At 36.6% G+C, this 22,530-nt stretch overlaps 4 protein-coding genes across 7 annotated transcripts; 3 read left to right on the top strand and 1 right to left on the bottom strand.

The window, feature by feature from the left end:
• Positions 1–566: 566 nt before the first annotated feature.
• On the top strand, positions 567–2,624 carry LOC113866817 (pollen receptor-like kinase 1). Its single transcript, XM_027501617.1, has 2 exons — positions 567–1,872; positions 1,993–2,624. Exons 1-2 carry the CDS (start codon positions 567–569, stop codon positions 2,622–2,624), a joined length of 1,938 nt encoding a protein of 645 aa, XP_027357418.1.
• A 2,644-nt stretch (positions 2,625–5,268) lies between these two features.
• Positions 5,269–9,037, top strand: LOC113867826 (U-box domain-containing protein 52-like). Its single transcript, XM_027503318.1, has 10 exons — positions 5,269–5,446; positions 5,739–5,833; positions 6,143–6,264; positions 6,388–6,632; positions 6,764–6,815; positions 6,890–7,023; positions 7,138–7,292; positions 7,412–7,933; positions 8,084–8,875; positions 8,954–9,037. The coding sequence occupies exons 1-10, from the start codon at positions 5,269–5,271 to the stop codon at positions 9,035–9,037; spliced, it is 2,379 nt and encodes a 792-aa protein (XP_027359119.1).
• Positions 9,038–11,117: 2,080 nt separating this feature from the next.
• LOC113868127 (FCS-Like Zinc finger 17-like) lies at positions 11,118–12,998 on the top strand. The gene is made up of 2 exons (XM_027503693.1): positions 11,118–11,623; positions 12,713–12,998. The coding sequence occupies exons 1-2, from the start codon at positions 11,340–11,342 to the stop codon at positions 12,861–12,863; spliced, it is 435 nt and encodes a 144-aa protein (XP_027359494.1). The 5' UTR covers positions 11,118–11,339; the 3' UTR covers positions 12,864–12,998.
• Positions 12,999–14,719: 1,721 nt separating this feature from the next.
• Positions 14,720–21,715, bottom strand: LOC113867097 (auxin response factor 19-like). 4 transcript variants are annotated; one of them, XM_027502094.1, is made up of 15 exons: positions 21,339–21,715; positions 21,161–21,270; positions 20,988–21,086; positions 20,849–20,905; positions 20,611–20,766; positions 20,445–20,529; positions 20,260–20,350; positions 19,948–20,112; positions 19,667–19,789; positions 18,977–19,052; positions 18,670–18,808; positions 16,581–18,457; positions 16,258–16,448; positions 15,532–15,698; positions 14,882–15,440 (listed from the first exon to the last, which is right to left on the bottom strand). In XM_027502094.1, exons 1-14 carry the CDS (start codon positions 21,397–21,399, stop codon positions 15,566–15,568), a joined length of 3,363 nt encoding a protein of 1,120 aa, XP_027357895.1. In that variant the 5' UTR covers positions 21,400–21,715; the 3' UTR covers positions 14,882–15,440; positions 15,532–15,565. The 4 variants fall into 4 exon arrangements, 3 of the variants coding, with proteins under 3 accessions (XP_027357893.1, XP_027357895.1, XP_027357894.1); XR_003505133.1 differs by having other exon boundaries at positions 14,915–15,698; positions 16,581–16,760; positions 16,910–18,457; XM_027502093.1 differs by having other exon boundaries at positions 14,915–15,418.
• Positions 21,716–22,530: the final 815 nt, after the last annotated feature.

The following is a 22,530-nucleotide window of genomic DNA, read 5'->3' as shown; positions in this document are numbered from 1 at the left end:
ATGATACAGTGGGGTGGGGTCAAGGCAGAGTCAGACAAAGGCTGGCCGTGTATTTCTGACTAAGAAGAGAACATTCTCACGCAATTTGATTCAAAGAAATAAATAAACAACAATTCTATTTTAACACCTAAAATGGGTGTCCACCCTGGACCCAATATATTTGGGTGCTAAAATATTTTTTAATTATTTTATAGTCTTTTATTATATTAGTATCATTTAAATAAATTTATATAAAAAATAATTTTAAAAAAATATTTGAACACCCAAATATATTAGGTGTGTAGTGTTTGACACTTGGGCGTTAAAATAGCATTGATCATGAATAAAAGGACTTGGTAAACGTAAACCCCTCTCTCTCTAATCTTTATCCTATTATTGGCTTTTCTCTTTTCTTCTCTCTCTCTCTCTCTCCCCTTTCAATGCCATGTAAAGTTCTCCACCCTCCATCTTCAAGCCTTGCCTCCTTCACCAATCACCATCTCCATCCATTGCATAGCAGGCCCTTCTCGAGGGCGCGCACGACGCACCCTTCCTTGTGCGTGTGCCAACCCTTCACCTTCTTCACTATGGCACTCATCACTCCTTTAACTTTAATGCCACCATTCCCATTCTTAATATTATTATTTGTAGTTGCATTCTCCACCATCCTCTCATCACATGTCGTTTCAAGTGATTCAGAAACAGATTTGCTCCTCAAATTCAAGAACTCCCTTCAATTGCAAAATGACAATAAATTATCTTCATGGAATGCATCAACCCCTCCATGTTCAGGTGATGATGCCAAATGGCCTGGCGTTTTGTGCTATAACGGACACGTGTGGGGGCTGAAGCTTGAGAATATGAAGCTCAAGGGGAACATTGATGTTGACTCCCTCAAGGAGTTATCGTATTTCAGGACCTTAAGCTTGATGAACAATGATTTCGACAGCACATGGCCTGAGCTTAACAATCTATTGGGTTTGAAGAACATTTACCTTTCAAATAACAAGTTTTCCGGGGAGGTTCCTGCTCAAGCATTTCAAAATATGCAATGGTTGAAGAAAATTTTCTTGTCAAACAACCAATTCACAGGTACCATTCCATTTTCCCTTGTATCATTGCCTAGGCTCATGGAGTTGAGATTAGATGGAAACAAATTCACAGGCTCCATTCCCAACTTCAGCCAAAAATTTAAATCATTTAACGTAGCTAACAATGAATTAGAGGGAGAAATACCAGCCAGCCTCAGCAACTTACCAGCTTCATCTTTTTCTGGTAATGAAAGGCTATGTGGAGCTCCATTAAATACATGCCCCTCCAACCAAAAGTCATCAATTGTGAGTATTATTGTGGTTGTGGTTCTTGTTATTGTGGCACTCATTGTGATTGGAGCAGTAATATTAATGGTCCTTCGTAGAAGAAGGAAACAACTACCAACAGTGTCAAGGGAAAATCAAGAGTCCAGCAGGCACAGCCATCAAAAGAAATCAGGAAGTAGGGAAGCTTCGGATGAAGGAAGTCACAGGTCTACAAGGTCCCAAGGTTCAACCCACAGCAGCAGAAGAGGAGACAATATGAGATTGTCATTTGTGAGGGATGACAGAGAACAGTTTGATTTGCATGAACTGTTGAGAGCCTCTGCTGAGATATTGGGCAGTGGTTGTTTCAGTTCTTCCTACAAGGCTGCTCTTTTGAGTGGCCCCGTTATGGTTGTCAAGAGATTCAAGCAAATGAATAATGTTGGAAGAGAAGAGTTTCAAGAGCACATGCGACGTATTGGAAGATTGAATCATCCTAATCTGCTTCCTCTCGTCGCTTACTACTACAGAAGGGAAGAGAAGCTTTTGGTTACCGACTTTGTTCACAATGGAAGCTTGGCTGTTCGCCTTCACGGTATATTCATATATATCTAATCTCATTATCAAATCAAGCATGCATGAACGTCATTTTCAATTCAACTTCTCATCGTATAATAATATAATACTGTGAGGTGTGCATGGTTACATGTTTCAGGATACCAAGGTCTAGGGCAACCAAGTCTTGATTGGGCAACCAGGTTGAAGATTGTGAAAGGCATAGCAAAGGGTCTAGAATATTTGTACAAGGAGATGCCAAGCCTAATAGCGCCCCACGGACATCTTAAATCCTCCAACGTTCTTCTGGGTGAATCTTTTGAGCCAACCCTCACTGATTATGGGTTGGTACCAGTGATAAACCAAGAACTTGCTCCTGATATAATGGTGATCTATAGGTCCCCAGAATATTTGCAATATGGCCGTGTTACAAAGAAGACTGATGTGTGGAGTCTTGGGATACTCCTTGTGGAGATTCTTACTGGCCACTTACCAGCTAACTTTCTACAACAAGGCAAAGGAAGCGATCAGTTGAGTTTGGCAAATTGGGTAAATTCGGTTGTCCCTGAAGAGTGGAGTAGTGAGGTGTTTGATAAAGATATGGAGGTAACAAGAAACAGTGAGGGGGAGATGGTGAAGCTTTTGAAGATTGCATTGGCATGTTGCGAAGTGGACGTAGAAAAGAGGTTGGATTTAAAAGAAGCTGTAGACAGAATTCAAGAGATAAAGGAAACAGATAACGAAGAGGATTTAGACTCTTCTAATAATGCTGATGTTAAGTCTTCTTCATAGGCTTTGTCAGGTTTAATTTAGTTCAGTTTTTCCACTGAGGCTGCCAAGGCTTGGATTTCATTTCTGTCTCCCCTCTAGCTATGGCATGAATGCATGCAATGCTTCGTCCACGTTACATTACTGGGTCCAATTTTTGCTCTTCAATTTTTCCCAGTACTGTAAGGGGCTGCAAATGGACAATTGAGGGGAACAAGATCCTAATGCCAATCGTGCATGTGATGAGATGGATTTGAGGTTGAATCAACTCCTTTTTTTTCGGTGATTAATATATCTTGGGATTTGCTTTGCCATCCATATCTCTATCTCTCTCAGTACTTAATAGCTAGCTATCCTAATTTTCACTAATTCCAACTTATAACAAGCTCATCAGTTTTGAAGCTTCTAATTTCAATGTAGGTTTAATATTACCCTTTGAGTTTTTAACATGTACATTAATTTAGGAAGGACAATAGATTTGTTAAATTCTAACGTACCCTTTTTTGCAGAACGAATGCATTGTCATTACATATATATGTGCATTGTGTGCTCAAATAATGTTTCATTAAAAATATTCTCAAGCAACGATAACCGTGTCTAAACACTTATTATGTAATTATTGCTAATAAGAAAGAGAAAGAAAAAGAGTAGTAAATGAATTTGGGCGAAATGCTAAAAAAGAAATGAATCTATTAATGACAGATTGAACGTAAATATTTGGTCTCCTTCTATAAATGGTTATAAAATTAAAAATTAGAATTAACTAAAAATAATGCACTCATCCCCACACACACACACACAGAGAATTGCAAGCCAAAATCCTGCTGTTAAAAACTACATTTTTAATTCAGCCAAAATGTTTTTTTATGACATTATTACGTTTGTGCTAAAATTAACATGAGCATCAATGCTGCACAGTTTAATGCCTATTTCGGTCTCTAAATTGGACTATACACTAAGTTCGACTGAGAGAGAGAGAGAAAAGTAAAACAAAACTTTATAATATAATAAAATAGGTTTAAATATTTTTTATTCCAATATTTTTAAAAAAATTATTTTAATATTTTAAAACTATTTATTTTATTTTATTTCATTTCCTAATTTTTTCTAATTCTTTAGTTTTAATTCCGTCATTGAGTATCTTTATAAAAAAAATTAATATGAACGATTTTTAAGTCAGTCACGTTAGCCAAAAAAGACAAAAAAAAACTAAAGAATGGATTTCTAACATTCTTTAGTGTTTATTTGAATAACTATTTATTTAAATACTTATTTAATAATTTTAAAAAAATAACTTGTCATAAATTTAATAATAATATTTATTAGTATAAACCAAAAACAATTTATTTTGATAAATTATATTAAGAAACTTATTAAAGATAAGAATTTGAACAATGATAAGAATAAAGCTTGAAACGTCTGTCAAATAAATTATGTATCTTTTTAAGAATTATAATGAGGATAAAACTAAAAAAATAAATTAGACATTAATAAGTTCAAATACTGCATAAAATAGTGTTTTAAGAAATGCTACAAAAACGTTATAAAAGACTAAAATTAAAAAAAAATTAAATTATTCATATCTTCGATGCTGGCTTAAAAGCTTGAGCACATACATTTAACTAGTTTAAGAATGTATTTGACAAAACAAATCAACTAGTTTATTTTCAAATAATTTTGTTTAAAAATTTGAAGATAACAAAAAATAAGAGATTATATTACCAAAATTATTCAATCAGATTGTATACTTTATTACTTTCTATGCTTTAAACATAAGTCTCGATACAAAATTAAGATAGAAAATTTAAGAGGAAGGCCATTATATTTCAACCGATACAAAGGGGAAAATACAACCACAAATTAACAAAAACAATCATCAATGAAAAAAGGTTAGTCCAATTTAAGAGAAGATGGGAAAGCCTATTAACGTGCGTTTGATAACGCGTTCCAAGACGCATATATATAATTGTCTCAACTATAGAAGTTATAACCCTTCAAAATATCCTTTTTAACCTAATGAGCCAATAAGATGCAACTTTATTTATAACCATTAACCACTCAATAAGAGCAAATAACTACCCAAAAAGAAAAACTACCCAAGAAAAAGTAATATTAACTTGTAATTTTCTTCCTAACTTTAGTTATCTACATGTGTAACTTATTTTGTATATAGCTATTAATTAATTATCACTCCACGAGAACAAATATAATCATTAGCTAACAAGCAATGACTATTTACAAACTTCATCAAAGAGTATTTGGTCTGTCAGGTGAAATACAGCATAACTATATCCTTTAATAACTATAACGAGATAAAGTGTTTTAATTTTGGTCGATCAAATGAGAAGAGATACCGAAGCCAACGGTATGTATTCCAAAAATGAAGGGTTGCTGCGCTGGAACATAAACATGATCTACTACGCGTGAAAGTTCACTAATTTTGGAACCTAACAACAAATTGCAAACTAATTTGCAACAGCATTTAGTACAACTGACGTTGGACTTTCAACAAACTACTAAAATTGCAGCACATAACATGTTATTATAAAACGTTTGAAATTGAAGCTAACGAGGAAGCTGGTTAAGTTATCCAGCATAACATTGTTTTAGTTGCTTTAATTCATTTGTAAGAAAGTTTAAGGCCAAAGTGAACATCCAGAAAATAAAGATGTCAAGGTTTAATGGGGAGAAGAAGCTCGGTGCAGGACGTGTGGTGGCTGTAGCTATTGATAATAGCAAAACAAGCCAACACGCTGCAAAATGGGCCGTGGACAATCTTCTTCCCAAAGACCAATGTCTCTATCTAATTCATGTTAGACAGAAAGCATCTTCGGCTCCCACATCATGTAATTAATTATTAACCTCTTCATTTTCCATTGCTTGAATCATGGAAATATATAATATCTTAAACCTTTTTCTTGGCTTTAATTTCCAATTTATGCAAATGGATCTGAGCATTTGACTTAATTTCGATGCCCCTGAATACAAGGAATTAATTAATTTGAACATTTTTGGATCATACATATTTAAATGACAATTCGTAATTAATTTTTATTGAATCATTCAGCTTCGTTATTTCTCAAATTCGAGTCTTCATGTACGATCATAACTATACTGAATTAATGGCTATGAGTGCAGCGGGAAACCACGCCATCGAAGGGAACGAAGCTGTGGCCGACAACGAATCCAAGGAACTTTTTGATTCATTTCGTGTCTTCTGCAACAGAAAAAGTGTAAGTTGAACGCATTACGCTGTGCTCATTTTCATCATTCAACAATATAAATAAGGGTTATTGTACGTAATGTGCATAATTATTAAATAAACAAAACATTTAATATCTTAAAAATAATATATATATATATTCACGTCTCTATATAATTGAGAAGTTTTAATAGAAAAAATATCTTTAACATTTGACAAAATATACCAAAGTGCACACATGCATGAACATGATCCAAAAATTGAGAGAAGCAGATTGAGCAGGAGTACATTCATATTTTATAACTAGTGGCCGCTGATGAATAGTTTTTATATGCAACAGATACAGTGCAAAGAAGTGTTGTTGGAGGACACGGATGTATCTAAGGCATTAATTGACAGCATTTCCACGTATTCCATCGAGCTTCTGGTGCTTGGGGCGCCATCAAAGGGGGGCCTTGTTAGGTAATAAACGTGAAAATATATTTGAAAACATTATATAAAAATGATGTTGATGTAATAATTAAGATCTGTGTGGTTAAATAGTTGGATCATAATATGACGTTGTCGATGAAATATTTATGACAGAAGATTTAGGACAACGGATGTTCCAAGCATTGTGTCAAAAGGAGCGCCACCATTCTGCACGGTTTATATAATTTCTAAAGGAAAAATCTCAAGTGTGAGATCTGCAACTGCTCCGTTGCCTAAAACCGCACCTCGGAACCAATTGCAACCACAGCCACAACCACAACCACAATCACAGCCAATCCCAAGTCCTGAAAGAATGATGGATCCTCAGGGCTCACGCAACTACCCAGTGCCACCAAGACGTATGTGTAAGTATATATAATTTTCATCTTGGGTTATACTTATTTATGTCATTTTCATAAATATATGCAACACTAATTGATCATTTGTTTATATCAATAATATGCAGCTTTAGGGCAAGCTGCAATACCAGAGCAAAAGCCAGCATATGGATCACGCTTGGGGCTGGATGATGATGACATCATGTAAGTTACAAAAAAATTTAATATATGATTAGTCAGTGAATATATAGTGATTTGATTATGACATGGGCATGCAGATCACCGTTCACAAGAATTGGCAAAACATATGAGCCCTCAAAACTTGCGGATTCAGATATATCATTCGTGAGCAGTGGAAGGCCAAGCATTGATCGAATGTTCCCATCATTGTATGATGATTTGGACAGTGCTAGTGGAATGGCTACGGCAAGGCTTTCATGTGGCTCAGATTACGGAATGGCTACGGCAAGGCTTTCATGTGGCTCAGATTACGGAATGGCCCCAGCTAGGCTTTCATGTGGCTCAGATTATGGAATGGCTCCAGCTAGGCTTTCATGTGGCTCCGATTTTGATTCCAGAAGCTTCGCCTCATCTCTCTCAGGAGCTAATAACATGGAGGACTTCTCATTCACCTCACAAGGCAGTGGCTTATTATCATCAAGGCTATCCGACAGTAACCCGGTAAGTAATTAATTAATAAATATTTATTACTTTTGGGTGCTTAGTTACGTGTGCATGTGCATGTGCATGTGCATGCATGCATGTGTAAGAAAATAATAATGAAATATTTGTATACATAGGATGAAATGGAAGCGGAGATGAGGAGGCTGAAGCTGGAACTGAAGCAGACAATGGAAATGTACAGCACAGCATGCAAGGAAGCTCTGACGGCAAAGCAGAAGGCGATGGAACTTCAAAGATGGAAAGTGGAAGAACAGAAGAAAATGGAAGAGGCGAGAATGGGGGAAGAGGCAGCCATGGCAATGGTGGAGATAGAGCAGGAGAAGTGCAGAACTGCGTTGAAGACGGCAGAAACATCCCAAAGAATAGCGACGTTAGAAGCACAAAAGAGAATGAATGCAGAGATGAAGTGCCAAGCAGAGAGGATGAAGACAGAGAGCGGTTTTGGACACGGCACTACAAGGTACAGAAGATACACTATCGAGGAAATTGAAGAGGCCACAAATCGCTTTTCGGATTCCCTCAAGATCGGCGAAGGAGGTTATGGCCCCGTCTATAGGTGTGAACTTGATCACACTCAGGTTGCCATTAAAGTTTTGAAGCCAGATGCACAACAAGGACGCGAGCAGTTTCAGCAGGAAGTATGATCAATCATTTCACTAATTTACATTTAAATGCACTGGAAATGCTAGCAATAGTAACTTTTATAATTAAAATTCTTATCTAAAAGAGTGTTGTTGATAGCATTTCTTTTCTCTTCCATACATAATTGATTTGCTTTGCTTATGCAGGTTGAAGTGTTAAGTTGCATAAGGCATCCAAACATGGTTCTGCTGCTAGGAGCATGCCCAGAGTATGGATGCTTAGTGTATGAGTACATGGCTAATGGAAGTTTGGATGATTGTCTGTTCAGGAGAGGTAAGCCGCGTCCACCTCTTCCATGGCAGCTAAGGTTTCAAATTGCAGCAGAGATAGCGACAGGGCTTCTTTTCCTTCATCAAACAAAGCCAGAGCCATTGGTTCACCGAGACTTAAAACCAGGAAACATTCTTCTTGACCGAAACTATGTGAGCAAGATCAGTGATGTGGGGTTGGCAAGGCTTGTCCCTCCTTCAGTTGCTGACACTGTTACTCAGTATCGCATGACATCAACTGCTGGAACCTTCTGTTACATTGATCCTGAGTATCAGCAAACGGGCATGCTTGGAATCAAATCTGATATTTACTCGTTGGGAATCATGCTTCTTCAGTTGGTTACGGCTAAGCCACCAATGGGTTTGACCCATCATGTTGGAAAGTCCATTGAGAAGGGTACTTTTGCTGAGATGCTTGATCCTGCTATTGAGGACTGGCCACTAGAACAAACCTTGCATTTCGCCAAACTATGCCTTCAATGTGCTGAAATGAGGAGAAAAGATAGGCCTGATCTTGGGAAAGTTGTGTTACCAGAACTCAACAAACTCAGAACCTTTGCTGAAGAAAGCATGCCTCCTATGATGATGTTTGGACTTGGAAGTGGTGCTGCATTCGCTCCAAGAACCAGCAACTCTTCCAACCACTCCGCAGTTTCTTCCACTTCTCAAGTGAGTCACTATTAACGTGTTTGAGTTGTAGCTTCTGCTTTGAATCTAGGTTTCAAATGAATGAATGTTTTGTTTTAGGACAATATGAGTGAATCTCAATCACTGTCTGGCATCTCCGGATATGAAAGCCGCTCGAGTACATCATCACTGGGGAGAATGTGAAGTGCATTTAGAGGGATTCTTTTACCTTTCCTTTCGTATCATTTGCGAGAAAAAATGGTGAGGTTCGTTCGTGGTGAAATTGAAATGCATCTTTTGAGTTCTCACACCTCAGGCAGGAAGCATCAAACCTGGCTTCAGAACACTCAACAAACAGTGTGATCATTCACAACATCCGTGTAAAGTATATGGTTAACCAATGCACGATCTTTGAAGAATTTGTAATCCTTGAATGTATTTCACAATTTCAGTAAGGATCTACAACGAATTTTGCTATTCAATGAAATCCAAGGTTTGGTATTAGTAACTTCGATTGATGTGCGGTATAAACTTAAAAACACAACATCGAATCCTCGTCTTTGTGAATATACGTGAATAGTATTGTGTAAGATGCCCCCATGAGATTTCATGCCACATTCACAGATGGTGTGATACACAATGTGAAATTATAATTGTTTATAAAATAAAATTCATAATTAAAATTTTGCGTGTGAGAACATTATGAAATCATTAAAATATTGATGATTAATTCTTTTAATAAATAATTACAATTTTGTTGATCGAGTTTTTTTTTTTCTCTTTTAAAATGTATCAGTTATTTTATGGAAATGGAGTGACAGGCTCACAAAACTTGTAATGCAAAGGGATCATTTCATATGGACCAAAAACAATTAGTCATAGAAGATGAAAGAAAACAGTGATGTTTTGTTATTAATTATGACTTTCACCAATCAAACACAAAAGACCTAACAAATGACAAGTGAAACTCCAAAGGGAGAGCGGTGCATGTAAAAGTAGATTAGATGAAAATTAAGGGAGTGTCGGTCTTATCTTAATTATGACATAAATAAGTTTATTTTAAGAATATTAATAAGATTTCTTATTTATAAAAATTAATATAATTCAAAACATGATATTTTTTTTAATTTCACTAATTTATTTAAAATGAGATTATTTATTCTCTGAGTTAATTTGGAGAAATCTTAAATTTAAAATAGGCTAGTGCAAATGTGATGAAGGAGTCAATTACTCGAGTCGCCCGTTGACGATGGCCCTCAAAGTTGTAATTTTACTGACAATTGCCATTTACATTATGTTGACATTTGAGAACAAAAGTAAAATATAAAAATTACCAATATTTAGAGAACATTAATTTAATGAATAAAAACTTATTTTACTGGTGATAAAACAATATAAAGAACACAGATCAATAAAACTTTTAACTTAAAAAATAATTTAATTAATAAATATTATTTTAGCAATAATGAAATATTTTATCATACCTAATGTTAATTTTTTAAAAATTAGAATTTCATTAAAGGGATTAAAAACCAAAAGCACTTGCGACTAAATAATTAATAAAACATTAATTTAATTTAATATAATAGCTCGAAAGAGATCACAAAATAAAGATGTGACTCAAATCAGAATGAAAGTATGTAATTACAAAATAAATAAAACTCAAATTTTATTGCATATAGAGAGATATAATATGCATTAATCATAGACTCACATAAATTTTTTGTGTTAAATAACTTTTTCTACTACCTATAATTCTATGCTCAAGAATTTAATTTAGTTTCTACATTTTAAACAATCGTATTTTATTTTCCTGAATATTATACGAATTGTCCATTCTCTGGCTGCGAATAGCATCTTGCTCTTTCAATTTACTGTTTTGAGAAATAAGAAAAGGATAACTAAATTAAGAAATTAGCAATCCCAATATAGCTGCTTTTGTTAGATTCATAAACGAGATTAAATTTAATTCATTGGTGCAGATACATAACTATAAAGTAACAAAAATTGTTTTAAAATGAATAATGTTATTTATCAGTTAAGAAATGAAAACAAAATTATTTACAAACAAAATAAATATTGTTATGTTGTTGCATATTCACAAAATGATATATAGTGGCATAGAAAACAAAGCATTTAAGAAATATCGCGAGTCTTAATCAGTTGATTAACATGTTTCAATCAGAGATTTGGCGTTTTATGAAATATGTAGAGCTGTAATAAGGGCACGTATCATCATAATTTTTTGTAGTCTATAAAAAACACAATAACATTATGTGTATCTATCGTAATTCCTAAATTCTGGCAATTAATGCTATGAATACCAATTACATTTGTTTCAAGATATTCCTCCCACCAACTCCTACTTTTTGTTGAACTCCATTTTCTTCAAATCCAAATGCTCCTTACACATTATTCTTTCCTTCTGAGAGACTAGAGAAGAAAGAGAGAAGACACTCACTCATTCTCATCCTAAACATACGTTTTTTCAATATAATTGTGGAAGATGGAGAATTCAAATTATGATTCCAGCAAACCACCAAGGAATAGGAATAGGAATAGGAATAGGATGATTTTGGATGTTGGGTTGAGCATAGTTGCAGCCATGAGTATGACCAACATTAACAACTCCATTGATATTGTCTCATCGGCTAAGCCAGCTGCTAACTTTCGTGGCACCACAACCTATGGCCTTTTCTATGCTTCCCCTCTCACCCACTTTTCTCATTTTCTCAATTCCTGCAATCTTTGTCAAAAACATCTTCACGGGGTCGACATCTTCATTTACAGGTTCTAACACACACACACACACACATATATATATATATATGTTTTGTTGTTTATCAAATTCAGTTTCATCACTTTTCTCATCCATCAACTATATATTGACCATGAATTTTAAGGTTTATTTGTTTGGTGCTTTTCTTTATCTTACTGAATCTCTGACTTCATGATTTTCTTGTTAACTTATGCCATGTCTCATTTTATTTTTTAATATAATTTCTGACTATTATTTGAGTGGAACCACCGAATTTTATTCAGAGTTTGTGTAAAAGCAGGAATTAGTGGTGGTGTGTGTAGAATTATGATTAAGGTGGATTTACCCTTGCAAGTTGCAGGCTGCAGGAAAAGTTTACAATATAACTAATCTGTCTAGATCTCCCTAACCTTTTGGTGCCATATGATCTGGTTTGGCTATCTTACAAAACTAATCATGTTATATAAGCATGATAGTTATTCCAAGTTTTCCCCTCATTGTTGCTAGTTCTTTTTCTTGTTGGGTTCACATATGCAATTACTTGTAGAGATGCACACTTCTGCGCTTGCAAGATGATAATATTTTTTTAGTATTTAAAAAAAGTTGAATGAATTATTTGTACTCATGATTTACAATAGTTCATGAAGTTTATTAATTCTCAGCCAACAAACTTAATACATGTTTGGATTAATGATCAAATATACATGAATTTATATTTATTTTAACTGCCTCTAATTTAAATTTTTTCATTGAATATCTAATTTTACCGTATTTTGAAAATAAAACGAAGAAAAGGGAACCTTTTTCATCCTTCCTCAAATCAATGTAGTGCAGTAGCTGGGCCATTGATTTCTCCAAACTTGTTGGGACCTATTAACACTACTATAAGTTAACACTTGCCTTACGTGTGCTCCAAGGATCAGATAATATGGTCCCATACATACATGTGGTTCGGATAGTTTGTTAATGCAGCAATACTCAGTGGTTGGTGTATCATGAATCATGCTTGTACCCATATGCATGTGCATGTGCTTTTCACTTGAAATTTGTAAGACTCATGCAACGAATATTGACTCGTGATTAATTATTTACTATGTGTGGTCCATATCATTATTATGCAGAGGTGAGAGGGCGTTTTGTAGTGCTGAATGCCGTGAGACTCACATTAGAAACGATGATTACCATTATCAAGTTCCATTACCAATTGATTGCTCCTCCATCTCTCCATGCTCTGCTCCTCCTGTCTCCTTGTCCCGTATTCTTGCAGCATGAATATCATTCTTACTTTTCATTTTATTATATAATACAATGAAAATTGAACCTTGTTTCTTCTCCAAGAGAACATGCACATATATTACATTTCCTTTCTTCGTGCAATATATATAAAAATTGCAATAAAGTCTTTTTCCTAGTAATGCACGAAAATCCTTTCCAAATGTGGGTTTAAGGATTTGAAATATAATGCTCTTGCAGATTGCTACCCGCACTTAATCTTTAATGCAATTCAACGGCTTTGCATATTAGATTATTTAAAATAATATCATAATATTAGGTGTTCAGCACATGGTAAGTTGGGCTTATGCATTGTCATTGCCCCAAGCCTAAAGGACACTCCTGTATGAGGGTCGACACTTGTTATTCCTTATAAACAGTTGACACATTCTATAAATAAAAATGGAAACTTCAATTTAATCAAACCCTAAAATTGAGGAATTTAATTGTGTAAACTGTGATTATAAAGAATTTCTCTCAAGTCATTAACATCAGAAAATTTTGTGTCAATGACCAAAGTAAAAGGGACCAAGCGAAGGATAGAGGCGAATGAATCATAAATAGCACCATACACTTGAGTTCACTGCCAAAGTAGAGAACTAATAGACTAAAGCAATGTACACAGATAATTCATATATATAAATAATGCTGGAACATTCTGGTTTTGAGGCCAGACTTACAGTACAAGACATATACAGAGTGAAACTGAGCATCGTTGCTCAGAAAGCATAACCCCCCGTCCCCTTTCTGCTTAAAGAGTGACAAAGTATGCTGTTACTCAGAACATTGGACATCTAGGAAAACTACACAGCAGACTGTTGTACTACCAAACTCGTCTTTTGTAAGAAGGTGCAATAAGTAGCGTGGCAGAACTGTACTATCAAAGAAAGAAATTAATCGAAAGAAGGAATTTTTTTTGAACCACAAACATGAGACACCTAAAATTGTCTCTTTGTATGTGGGATGTACTTTTTTAAATGCATGTAAGTAGAAAAAATAAAAATAATAGTATATAATGTTATATACCTTGTTAATTTTGAGTGGTTTAAACATATAACTCATTCAACAGGTACACTACAAAGCAGATAAAATTCCTCCTTTCCATTTTTCTTAAGTGAAATGGAACTCCAACTACTCCATTTCCAAAAGAATTTTAGATTTGATCATAATATAAATTAACATCAGATGAGAATCGTTTATCTCATCTCACGCGCGCGTATATATATATATATGCATTAGTGGAATGTGTGGTCCTGAAAAACTGGTATTTTCTTCAAATAGACATGGTAAGAAACAGAGAAGAATGAGGTAATGTACCACTGGGAAACCAACCCTGTTGCAATAATTGATGCCACGCAGGCTGAGTTCTCCTCCGACTTTTGTATTGAAAGGGGATCGATGTGCATCCCTGTCGATGGTTCACCCAATTCACGAGTGGTTCCGATAAGCGATTGTCACGTTCACAGGTTGCACTGAGAGCCCCACCGGCATGATTATGTTTGTGTTTATTCCCGCTGCCTCCAAAAGGCTGCATTGGGAATGGGAAATTCCTCTACTTCCCACAAACAGGGAAGGGATGAATTCAAAATTCGCTTTTCAATTGACATACTGCACCAGTAAAGTAGGAATAGAAGAAATAAACACACCCATTAACATTATTATAGTTCTACACCCCCCCCCCCCCCTTTTTTTTCTAATACAACATGCCTCTGCACCATAAAGCTCTGCCAATCAGTTTCACAACTCCACGATCAGTAAAATCTTTTTTATTTGCGTACAACAATATAAAAAGCGCCCCATTCTGAATGAAAATTAATAAAATTTATAAATTATAACACATCCTCTCACTGTAATTGAAATTCACGTCTTGTTCTTATTATTCTATTAGAGTATTATATTCAATTATTCATATGCCAAGCACTGATAAGTTTCAAATAAACCAAATGCACGAGTCCAGAACAAAAGGCCCCATCTCATTTTCAAAAAAGTTAAAAATAAAACGACACCAGTAGTCATTAACTAAACTTCTTTACAGTCAAATTAACTCCACCATTTTGTACTTAACGTTTTAAGAAAACAATGCAACAGTATCTACTTAACCTTACAACATATAAAGTTTCTCAACTTCGCAGTCCTCTTGGCTACTAAGGTGCCTCAAAGGATGGAAGATCGTACAAGCTTTCGCAAAATCTAGCTGTCTAGCGTTTACGAAGGCCCAACCTACAAGCCATCGCTCTTTTCAAATGTCAGCAATTCCTTTAACACGGAGACTAAACCTACAACTTTATACATTCAAAACTATCAAGTAACAATTAACCTTTCTACAATACAGAGAATTAAATACTTCTGACCATGCCGAGAACAATGTTTTTTCAATATTACAACATATGGCTTCAAACACAACGAGTTACGAGGGGGTGCTCCAACCGTTCGATTCAGCACCAGTTTATAACTTGATTGAATTTGTATCACTAGCGGCAGTTAGTGTCTCCACCTTTGTTTGGGCTCTTTCAAATTGCATGTCCAGAACAGAGCCAAAATTTTCTCTTTTCAAACTGCAAAGATCACTTTAAAGTCCTGATGCAGGATACAAACGTCCCAAGTTGGTATAATAACTGCCTTCAGGAATTGGGACAATAAGGTATCTCTCAGAAATAATCTTAGTTACCAATATGGAAAAATAGTTAGCATCCTGGACTGATTTAAGTATTCCCACCGTCAGAGCTGCTACAGGCTTGATTTGGAAGGCCATTGCCAAAATCTCCATCCAAGCTCATCTGTTGCACCTCTTGAGGAGAAAGGATTTTAATACAGCGGACACAGTTCACAAAATCCCTGAAATACCCATATAAATCAATTAATCAGAAAAATTCAGAGTAATGGGAATTTGTATAACTTTAAACTCATCCCAACCATAATATATTTGTTGGCATTTAGGAATCGCTCCTCATACAAAATGCACATTAGTCCAATTCTTCAGAGGTTTGAAATTTTACATCATAAAAATGATAATGTGGCACCATAATATTAATTTCCATAACATTAATGCCTTAAAAAAAATCAAGAATCAGAGAAGTGGTAAAGCTAAATTGTTAGCTATTCATTCCCGTCTGACTTATCCTGTGGCACCACTGGCGCAAAGTTCATAGGTGGGATGGGCCATGGGACACTTCAAGCCTACTACTAACTTGAAGAATAGGACATTATTTGTTATTGTTGTTCTAAGGAGAGGAGGGAAGCAACAATGCTGGAAGAAAGCGTAATGGTCTATGGGATACCAAGGTAAACCAAATAATTACTGAACTTAGAAATATTATGTCATTGCTAGTTCCAGCACAGAACATACACATGCAGAGCAAAAATGCCAATGAGGAAAGGAAATAGTTGGACTTACTCCCAAGGGTCATCTCCCACTAGTAGAACATCATTCTCATGATCTACATAGACAAGTTTCCAACCTATTCTTTGCCGATCCTCCATCTGCCCCTCTATGCCAAACCTACGAGCAAGATCCTGTTTAAGCTCCTCATAACCTGAATACCGTGTTATGTCTATGGACCTTCCCACAGCTCCACGCTTATATACCTGAAAAACACCCAAAAAAGGCTAATTTAGAATAACAATTTTATTTACACGTGACCATGCGAAAAGGCACACATCTACTATCAAGATAGATGTAGATATATTATTAAAATAACAAAAACAAAAACAATAAACCTTGGTATATGTCCTCATCCGCTGAAACTGTGCTGGTGGCAGAGGTGGTGGTGGCGGCGCTGGTGGTGGAGCCCATGGACCCCTATTCAAGAAGCTACTATCATCTATTGTGGAGTCAATTGAATTGAAGGTCATATCAGGGACTCCAAATGTTTGTGAGACCATCGAAGACGAAAGTTCCTGCTGAGCATCTCTGTTATTTTCATAATTACCAAGCATACCATCCGAAGAAAAATTATTAGACAAATCCTTCCCCAGCCCCAACGTGCCTTTGGTTAAAAGAGAATCTGGATTCAGTGGTATTCCCATTTGGTTATCAATGTTATTACCATATGGAATATTGCTCCGTGCATCTGCCTGAACATCCCCATCTTGACTATTGTCTCTAAACAACATAGACTGTGGATTGTAAGATAATGGGTTGTTATTCTGATGCATATGAGCATCACTCTGAGATATGCAAACTGATGTTGTAGAAGATGATGTATCCAAATAATCTGTCTGAGCAGTGCTACCATTCAAGTACATCTGAGGACCAAAATGCCCTTGATTCTGATTTTTGGAAATATTCAGAGAAGGCTTAACTTCAGACTTCGGCTGTAAATCTTTCAACAAGTTTGCACTGGATGGCATGGTTTCTAAGGCACCTGAACTCAAGATTGTGGCAGTGGACTGAGCCATGTCATCCCCTACTGTTGTACGTCTCTGGAATCGGGAATTTATCAATGAAGGAAGTGCATTGGCACAGTTATTTGTAGAAGGTGAAGTGGAGCAAGATGGAACATCATCAGTAATTACAGATTGCCCTGCACCAGCAGCTCCCGTCAGTATACTACTACCAGCAGCAGAAAGTTGGTTGGTTGTAGGGGTAGGAGGAAGTGCCATGTGGCCAGCCATTTCAGAGAGCAAGCCAGGTTGCTGCTGTTGAAGCTTGGGCTGCTGAGGCAGATGACATAATTGAATATTGTTCCGGCCATTAGCCTTTGCCATCTGATGTGTGATAGAATTAGCCTCAGGTAGTGAATTTTGAAGTATAGGAGGAATTTCCAGCATTTGACCAGGTGCTTGAGCTCTAGATAAGTTATGTGTTTTATCTAAAAGCTGCCTCTGCTGATCCTGGATTTGAGTAAGTTGAGTAGGCTGCTGGAATGCAGATTGCTGTGCCAAGAGTGTTTGTTTTTGTTGTTGAAGCTTGTGTAAAAACTGCAATGGAATCTGACTATCAGACATCTGTAATTGTTGAACATGATCAGGCATGGGGGACTGAATCAAATTTTGTTGTTGATTCTGACTTATAATTGTCTGCTGCTGTTGCTGCTGCTGTGGTGGATTCTGAGAGAGGCTTCTATGGAGCTGATGGTTTTGAATGGATGGTTGCTGCTGTTGAAGAATATTGTTGGTTTGGACAAGATTCTGGGGATGCAAGAGCTGGGCCTGAACTTGACTCTGCGGAAGAGTTTGATTTGCCATGTTCTGCCTTGGTTGTTGAGTGATATCACCCAACTGTTGCTGTGGTGGCAGGGCTGTTCCCAATGTGCTAGACGTGGATGGTAGCTTCTGAAGGTGATCAAGTTGTTGTGCAGTCTGAAGTAGCCTCTGAGCATTGAAGGCCACATTGTTTGACTGAGAAATTTGAGGACTGGAAAATCCCAGCTGACGGGAAATGTCTGCACCAGGAAGATTTTGCAAAACAGATCCCGTTAAGGAAGGTACATAATTTGGCTGCAATGAGCTAGCCAGCGCAGGATTTTGTTGCATGTTCATCCACTGAGCTAAGCTCAGACCAGGGAGACCTTGGGGATCCTTCATGCACATATCATCACCAAGCCAAGGCATTGTCCGCTTGAAAAGGCTATCAAAATCAGATAATTCATCATCTGCAAAAGTAAACACAATAAGCCAATATAAACTACACATTTCCAATTATCAAACCAAATTCAATTTCTTCTCCATTCAAAAGTTTGATAAAATGAAAGGTCTGCCAGGAAACAAGTGAGAAACTCAAGAATGAAAGAATTAAGAAGAGGTTGCTTTTAAAAACCAATACAATTCACTTTTGCTTCAACAGCATATATATTGAATTATTTACCAGGCATTCCGGGTTGTCTTGGCCTCTTGGATCGAAAAAATGGAGGTGGACAAATGAAAAATGGAGCAGTCACTGGCTCAATTTCCCAGATTGAGACCCTGCTCCGCTTTTCTCCAGCAGTTGACTCATCCCAACCAACCTGACCAGGGAAATAAAAACTTAAAAGCTACTGCTTAGGCCAATTTAAAATTCAATATATATATATATATATTCTAAAAGTATAAATCCTTGGTTTTAACTACCATAGATGGGAAGGGAGGGGGGTGTTTATGATTGTTGAAATCCTAAATGGTGTTAATAATGGTACCTGCAAATTTCGCCATTGAGAATTTTTCCATCGCACAGGATCCAGATCACTGATACCCGTGATTGTACCCATATACCTGTGATACAATTGAAATTATTAATTTAATATTTGTTATCAACCATGTCAAAGTATAATATCTATTCCCAGCATCTCTATTCCAGGAAAGCTATTATAAAATGTTAGTTCTAATTAAATTGGATTGAGAAATAAACAACGATTGAATACAAGGTAATATTGAAGTGACACCTATTAAGGAGAAGTTGGCAAAAAATTGGTCAAGGTAGTTTGGGCACAAGCAAAGAAGGCCGTGGAAGCACAAGTTAGGAGAGTGGATCACATGATTTTTAGCTTTGTGAAATGAGGTAGAGGGAGACAAAGAAGAACTCTGGAGGAAGTTACTAGAAGGAATCGCATGATAAATAACATATCCAAGAATTTAGATTTTGACCAAAACTAATGACGTCAAATAATCCATATACTTAACTTCACCTGGTGAAATAAAATTTCTTTTGTTGTTATTGAGAAATAAACAACAATTCAAGCACCAACTAAATTATAAGACAAACTAATTACATCGTCCAATTATGGTATTTAACCACTCATGTATACTTCATGAAGTCATTACTGTCAAATTAATCATCCACAAGTTTACAAAACATAATTCCAATACATGGATTGAAAGTGAGGCACCTTCTTGTTCCTGAGTCTTCAGTTTCAAACATCATTCGAAAACGCATGCCAAGAGATGGTTGGTGGCTGTAAACTGCCTTGTAGTACTTGGCTAAAGGAATAACAAATTCTGAGGGACTAGCCCTGAAAACAAAAGAAAAATGTAAGTTCGAAAATTAGTAATTGAGAACATGGGCTCATTTGACAAAGTAGCTAATCTATGCCTTTGCAATCTTATTGGTCAGACAAGAAAGCAAACTGGAAATCAAAGAAACCGAGAGGATATGAAAAAAATACCAGACCTAGGATTATAAAACACGGTAAAGGGACTATTGTTTGCAGCAGCATGAGCAGCTGCAGCAAGAATTCCAATGTGCATACTATCACTTGATAGCACTGATGACGATATATTGGTGGGTTGCCTGTTAGCTCGTCTGATACCCAAAAGAAGCTGCTGCTTTTCATCTCTGCCCACAAACATTAGAAATCAGGAAAGACAATCAAAACATAGTAGTTTGCTCAAATGCAAATGTTTGAATGTGTGCTTCAACATATTCATAGACGATTTAGAAACGAATAGAGTTACAGATAGGGTATCAATTTATGACCCCGACCTTATAAATAAAACAGAGTCTCCAGCAAAAAGCCTCTTTCCACTGACAAATAGACTCCAGCCAGTTGTAAGCAAGTGCCGTTTCGGTTGTCCTAGTTCAGGAACACGATGAATGAGCAAAATATTTGCAGAAATTGAGGGGGACAAAAAGGATAAGTTAAAGATGGTTCAGGTGTTTGAAGATACCACGATATATGTGGCGGAAAGTCCAAACAGTATCGTGCAAATCCCTCGCAACAAGTTCTTGAGCAGGAGGTTGCATAGAATAATCCTATACGGAAACAGGGAATGGAATAGATCAAAGTGTGAAGTGGGAATTGATTGGTTGGAAGTAATAGGGGAATAAACGTACGAGAGGGGGGAAAATCTTCTCTGCTGCACGACGAGGTACAGAGAAACCTCCATGAGTACTTGTATCGCTTGCAGTGAGTTGCTTGCAGAAAAAGTCGGGTTGTGGCTTGGTTGACTTGAGAGCGAGATCTGATCTTAATAAGGCATCCTTGTCAAACTGCAGTGCAATGTATAGAGTTGCATTAGCATTTAGCATTAGAGAGTTACAGTTGAGTGGTTGTGATGTGAATGATTCTTACAGAAGGCACTGGTTGAAGGGTCATCTGAGCATAAACTTCATCTGTTTCGGGATCAGCCTGTGGTTGTGGAGAGAGAGAGAGAGATTATAAGAGGAAAGGAAACGATTGAAAATGAGAAGGGGAGATAGAGGGGCAATACATGCAAAGTGAGATTGTGAAGGAGACAGAGCAGCTTAGAAGGAAGATTGGGATAGTTGGGGGCTTGAGCGTCGACATCCTTCTTCAAGGATGCAGCAACCTGAAACAGAGAGACTGAATGAGAGAGAGAGAGAGAGAGAGAGAGAGAGAGAAGGAATGAAGAGAGTGAGATACCTGTTCGCTGTGGCCCTGAGGGAAGTAGATGACGTGAGTGCCAGCGGGTGGAAGATTAACGAGGGGTCCCGCACAAGCCTGCCACAGCTCTGGATTTATGCTCTTCTTCTCTGCAAACCATCGCCGATTCTTACAATTACTCCACACACTCAAAAATAGAAAGAGAGAGAGAGATTACCTTCGCAGGGGTTGGGTGCGGCGGAGGCACCGTCAGGCTGAGGCTGAGGCTGCGTCTTCATTGGAAACCAATTCCTTCAATATCTACCTCTCTATCTATCAGCAATTCATCTCTTTCTGGAGACTGAGAGAGAGAGAGAGAGAGAGAGAGAGAGAGACTGTATTATTGGTGAAGATTCGGTTGCCCCCAATCTTCCCCTACAATGGCCAGACACACGCACGCATTTCCTCTCTCTCTCTCTCTCTCTGTGTGTTCTGCAATCCCAAATGGCTGACTAATGGAATAGCCGATTAGACACCTCTTTCTTTTAGTTGAGTTGACCTTTGTGCTATGCACCCCACTCTCTTCAATAACTCTTTCTGTTCACCACCGTTAAAAGCAATCCCCGTTTTCTACTCCCATTTTTATTATTAGTTCTGAAAGCCCACGAATAATAATGAAATCTTGGTATTTACCTCAAAATGAGCCATTGATTAAAAACCCTAACAAAAGGATTAAAGAAATGGTGAAAAGGATAGAAATTTCATGTGCCTTTCTATGATTGGGTTGATCGGAAATGCACATGGGCGCTTCACAGCCAGTTCATTTTTTATTTTTTTATTTCATTTATTCATTCGCCAATTTCTTAGTTTAAGACCACTCTCCCAACATATCATCAACATTTTAGAAAACAAAATTAATAACAGTGACACTATTAATAGTTTGATAAAACAAATGTGCAATTGTTCGAAAGATGAAAAGGACGAGAGTGTAAAGACAGAATTAAACGAAGATTAAGGAGCATATAATCTCTTGTTAAGCAGGAGAACTAGCTTTGTGTGGGTCCCGTGTGAACTCGCAACTGTGACGGCACTGAGTTTGCTTTATTATCTGTTTTTATCGTCTCGCACACGCAATTTGGTCAACATCTCCGTTTTCAATGCGTACGTGCCTTTCATATATACGTATTTGTACTTCAAAAATTATATATTATAGATATAGATATTTACCTGTATCCAAACTCAAATTTGTTAACATACTTCTTATGTTATTTAAGTTTTATTTTGATACAATCATTTTATATTTTTATCTATCACGAATCTTGTTCGTTCTGTTTAGGTCGATCGCATGTCCCTAATATTCTCTGTAAAGTGATATAATTAAGGATTTATCGTAAATTATTCGTGTACACACTTTCTTATGGGAATCGTAA

This window comes from Abrus precatorius, unplaced genomic scaffold, assembly GCF_003935025.1.
Source record: "Abrus precatorius isolate BTA unplaced genomic scaffold, Abrus_2018 Scaffold5, whole genome shotgun sequence".
Taxonomy (NCBI): Eukaryota; Viridiplantae; Streptophyta; class Magnoliopsida; order Fabales; family Fabaceae; genus Abrus; species Abrus precatorius.
This window is presented reverse-complemented; position numbering and strand designations above follow the sequence as displayed.